General features: G+C 33.0%; 1 protein-coding gene across 1 annotated transcript; it reads right to left on the reverse strand.

Moving 5' to 3' along the window:
* Window positions 1–296: 296 nt before the first annotated feature.
* LOC109807564 (Metallo-hydrolase/oxidoreductase superfamily protein) lies at window positions 297–4981 on the reverse strand. Its single transcript, XM_020370109.3, has 12 exons — window positions 4826–4981; window positions 4483–4601; window positions 4265–4377; window positions 3554–3595; window positions 2966–3021; window positions 2771–2847; window positions 1594–1713; window positions 1342–1418; window positions 1183–1246; window positions 1016–1066; window positions 896–944; window positions 297–664 (listed from the first exon to the last, which is right to left on the reverse strand). The coding sequence occupies exons 1-12, from the start codon at window positions 4926–4928 to the stop codon at window positions 546–548; spliced, it is 990 nt and encodes a 329-aa protein (XP_020225698.2). The 5' UTR covers window positions 4929–4981; the 3' UTR covers window positions 297–545.
* Window positions 4982–5227: the final 246 nt, after the last annotated feature.

Raw genomic sequence — 5227 nt, forward strand, 5'->3', positions numbered from 1 at the left:
ACAGTTCTGTCCTCCAACATTGTTAATTTGTTATACATAACATAGACCTGCTTTTGAGAAGATCTACCCATGAGATTTACCCAAAAGTTACTCTTTTGTTTTATTTTTTTCTATTTGGTTCATAAAGTGTTTGTTTATAAATTTTGGGAGTATCCATTTGGTGTTTTGCCTTATGAGCAATTACGTTTAGAAGGCAATCTCAAAAGAACTAAATGTCATCAACTCTTGAAATAAAATTAGTCTGTGTTCAATTAAAGTTTACAACATTAGCCATCCATATATATAGTACGACCATATAACAAAATTAAATCCTTCATTGCAAGGGGTAAAAAAAATCCTTTGTTACATGTATGGTATCATCCTAGGTGTTTCTTGTAGCCAACAGAGGCAAGTAGAGGAGAAAGAATGATGAATGATGATAGGAAGAAGGTAGAATAGTTGCAGGAACCTCAGAACATATGGACTTGTAATATCATTTGAATGTTTATTAAATAACTTCTCTTTGAGGAAAAAATGGTTGTCTTGTGAATGAAGCTGTATACAAACTAAAGTCTGATCGGTATACGAAGGCCATCATAACTCAGTTGTGCATCAAGGCCCTCAGACTCCGATAGTTTCTTAAGGTAGTCATTCACTTCTTCATGATCCATCAGATGCATCATACCTTCAAATTACCAAAAAGAAGATATCGAAAATTTATTTTTCTAAAACATTGTACATTGATGGAAAAAGTAAAAGTAATATTAACTGCCCCACAATTTTTATTTACAAATTATGAACTTCTTAAGGGGTTCTATCAGGCTTTTCCTAATTGCATGATCAATGAACTGAAATAGATTAAGGCAAGAAAGTAAAGCAAGCATTATGCTAACCAGAAGGTTTAAGCTAAACTTACCAGTAAAAAGTGTTCTTTTGGGTTGAATTTTTCGCACTTCCTCCAACGCCTGAAATGGAATATCAGAATAAATTTCCTTCCTCGAAGAAAAGTTTTAACAAATATGACACGGATTATTACCCTTGGAAGTCCAAAATGTGTGGAAGTAGAGCGATCAGGCCTCAAAGCATCCTGTAGAATTACACGCCATATGAGTGAGGGAGAAATCATACACGTACTCCCCAGTAATTTCATGTAAAAATTAGGCACATATGCGGCAAGACATAAAGGATTGGAAGATGGATCACCATGATCAGAATTTCACAGTCCTTTAAAAGTGGATAAGTTTCTTCCGGAATTTCACTGACATCACTGCAAATTTAGACACGAGATCAGCCCACATAAATAGATTAAAAGGATGAACTGAATTATAAGCTAGTGTTTTTCCATTCAATTAGAAGCATTACCTAATGTAACATATATTACCAAAACGAAAACCAAGGGACCGATAATCCTGGCCGTGCCACACTGGTAATGGGGTAATCTGAAGTACAATAATAAAAGAAAATAATTGAGCCAAGCCCCATTCACTAGAAGGAACATGACAGAAATTAATTGATTGAGCAATAAGTGAGAAAATCGATAGAATGAACAGGGAGAAAGTACAAAAACACCCATTTCAAGCTATTAAAACTACCAATAATAATAATAATACTGACCTTCAATCCATGTACAAAAAATGGTTTTTCCGATATGATATTGAATTGCAACTCTGACACTTTGGCACCGGGTAAGATAACACTAGTATCTACTAAATAATAATGGGTCTTCTTCATCACCTGCATATTTCAATAATGAATAAAACAATCCATTAAAAAACATATGCCAACAGTAGCTCATTGAAGTAATAAATGGTGAATGATTCAGCTGATTATTAAAAATGAAAAGCACAAGCTTTCATTGTTCTTACTTTTTCCCCTCAACTAAGGGTAAAGCCACATGGGCTATTAAGAGTCTATTTGGATACAAATTTAAAAGTGTTTTTAAGAGCATCTTTATCAAAAAATAAGTTTTATTTGCAGTAGAGAAACCTTCAAAAATACTTTTAAGTTTATATTCAAACAAACTCTTAAGAAAAATTCCAAATTCACAACACAAAAGAAATTAAATATCTCAAATGAGAGACAAGTAAATCTTAAGAAATCGAGCTTATTATGCTCCATCCTGAAAGTTAAAATATTTGAAAAGGAAGAAATTTCCTCTAAATCGTATCTTCATTTTTCAACTAACTGCAATCTAAATATGGAAATTATCTTAATAGTTGAGTACATTATTAAGAGACAAACATGACTATAAAGCAGGATGGGCAGCTTCTCACTTAGGAATGATTTCGGAAGCTCTTATAGTGAAAAAAAAAATGTTTCATTGTGTGAGATACAAAAATATTGAACCTGTGAAGATATTAGATAGGATTTTCTGATACTTAATTTTCTGGTCCTTCAGCCTAAACCAGAAGAGAAAGATTTGATTTCTTCAGATAGATATTATTATTAGGTTTCAGTACACATAATTTTCAGTAGATTAGTTTAGGAGGATAACTAGGTATAACTAAATCCACCTTTTAACTACAATTAGTCATATAAATATTTTCTAAAAGTATAATGAATTTCTGTGGTGTAAATGCTGAAGCAGATGCAAAGATGATGTTAAATAGCCACAAATATATACTTCAATGACATCAGTGGTATACTTTCCTTCGGCAATCTCAGAAAGAATGAATATCAGATGCAACATGCACAATTTTCAATTTCTCTGAAATGCATTAATTTCTTTAATATGATAAATAGATATATAGAAGGCCTTTAATATTTGGAAGGGAAGCAGATGGTAGAGAACCTCAAAGTCACGCTTGGCTACATATATTGGAATATGAGGCTGAACATTGTTTGTCCAATCTCTAAGATCATCAAGACCTGGAGAGAAGAAAGAAGCAGAGTTAGTTTATATGACCAGTCAGATTTCTTATTATTTCAGCCAAGCATTATACATGTCATATTGATATTAATTATCCAAAAAAAAAATGCCCGAGACCTCCAATTGCATCAGCATGAGAATGAGTAATAATGACCGCATCAAGTGTTCTTATCCTGACAGACATACAAGTTAGAAAGACATTAAAGCAAGGCAGAAAAAATTGAAAAATACAAGAAAATATGCAAGAACCCTATCTACTTCATAAATTATAGGGTCAATAATCAAGACTCCTCAAGAAAAAACATTTAAAACAACAAATAAATTTCAATGATGTACAAGTCTTCTAAGATTTTTGTTTCTCTTAAATTGTTCAGTATCAAAATGCATTTAGATATTTGATAAGCCCAATTCATTTTGCACGGGTATTGATACTTGCACAAACCTACGCTCCTTACATACTTACACGCAAGATATTAGATAACCTTAAGGCCCCTACTATAACTTTCTGGATGGTCCAAATTGCACATATACCACACATAGTTTGTGCAAGTAATTTTTCCTAATCTGCATGTACTTACCTAACCATCGTTATTAATGTTGCGTCATACCTTTTCCCAAAAGGAAAAACACTAAAAGACGAAAAATGGAGAAGCCATCTCAAGAAACATCAATAAGAGCTACAGAACCGAACAGGTAGATACTAACCCAAAAGCAGGAAACCACCGGAGAGCACTTTGATAGAAAAACCTGCAACAAGTAAATTAACATGTTATAAGCACCCAAATGAAGTAAATGCATGATACAATCATATCAAGGTCTTCCTTGAAACTGAACTCAAGCAATTTTAATTCCCATCTCACAGTTTTAAAATCTTCAATATATCCATGGTTCAGACACTACTATATCCCAACACACAGCATATATATTATCAACATGACTGGGCAATTCGGGCTTAATTAGAATCCAATCAACACATACAAGACTATATTTGAGGTAAACAAGAAAAGACTTATTAACACCCATAATTCTATCACGACCAAGATGCATACTTTACAAATCCATGTACATGCCACCAGCTCATCACTTGAAGCCATTGAAGGTTTTTCTACTGCATAAAGTGTGATCACAAACAGTGGAGAATCCTTCGATTCTTAATGAATCAATTTTAGGCTTCTTCAGCACACAACACAAAAAGTATACTAGCAACATATCCAAGTAAAGATACAACAGTTAACTATTAATTTGTCCATGTTCCGGCAGAGTTATGAAAAGTTCAGAAAAGCAACCTAAAACCAATCACCAAATCCCATCAATACATGGACTAACGTTAAAACAAAAGGAAGATAAAGCTCATCCTCCTAATTCCCAACCCAACACAATCGCAATGCATATTACATAGGGCAATTAAAAACTCACTTTCCAGCATCTATAAGAATATTCTGTGTTCCTGAGGAATTGGGGTATCGAATGAGGACGCTTGTGTTAAGTCTCCTATTCTTATTACCCGGTTGGGCAGCTTTTGAACAAACCTGCAAAAACCAAATCAATAACCCCAAATATTCAATTCCATAATGCTACACTCATTCATCAATTACAAGAAGAAGAACACGGTTAAGCTGAATAATGCTATGTACCTCACATTTGTTCAAAGGATTAGTCAAGCAGCTAACACGTGGAACCCCTTCACTGGTTCCAGTCCCCAAAAATATAAGTTCCGCTTGATCACCACCTAATTCCACTCCCTTAGTAGAACCTGCGCCAAGGCGAACTCAAAAGTCAACACAAATTTCATGTAATAATTCGACTATATATAAAACTAGAAAGGAATGAACATTTTTTTTTTAATTTTTCAGACAAAGAAAAAGTGTAATTAGCAACATCTGTAACAGACAATAGTGGTCGAATCGAAAAGATAGCTTAAGGTTAAGTTGCGATAGGAGAAGTAATTGAAAAGGAAATGGCGGAAGCAGTGATTACTGGAGTGGATGGAAGAGGGACGGCAACGCCATGAATAGGAAGAGCGACGAGGAGCGAAAGAGAGGAGTGGAGAAGGAAGAAGACGAATGGACGCAACCACCATTGATATTTGATACAGAAAAAATTACATTCAAATCATATATTATTGGAACATATTTTACACTTACAGCCCTTAAAAAATATTACACCACTATCATATTTTTCTTTATGCATTTATTTATTATTATTTTAAAATATAATAAATTATGCTGAATTTAATTATGTATTTAAAAATATTTATGCAAAAAGTACTTTATAATAATCAAATAAATATTTAAGTAAAATAAAATCCAACAAATGTATTAAGGTATTATTTAATTGACTTATTAAAATAATATTCTCATAAATATTTAAGTAAATTGG

This window comes from Cajanus cajan, chromosome 5 (assembly GCF_000230855.2).
Source record: "Cajanus cajan strain Asha chromosome 5, NIPB_CcT2T_4, whole genome shotgun sequence".
Taxonomy (NCBI): domain Eukaryota; kingdom Viridiplantae; phylum Streptophyta; class Magnoliopsida; order Fabales; family Fabaceae; genus Cajanus; species Cajanus cajan.

Excerpts from the sequence above, each read along its gene's own strand:
- LOC109807564 (XM_020370109.3), bottom strand. The coding sequence starts at position 4,928 with ATGGTGGTTGCGTCCATTCGTCTTCTTCCTTCTCCACTCCTCTCTTTC. Across the intron at positions 4,602-4,825 it reads TCCCTCTTCCATCCACTCCA|GTTCTACTAAGGGAGTGGAA; the intron begins GTAATCACTGCT and ends GCCTTGGCGCAG. Across the intron at positions 2,848-2,965 it reads TCATGCTGATGCAATTGGAG|GTCTTGATGATCTTAGAGAT; the intron begins GTCTCGGGCATT and ends TCTTCTCTCCAG.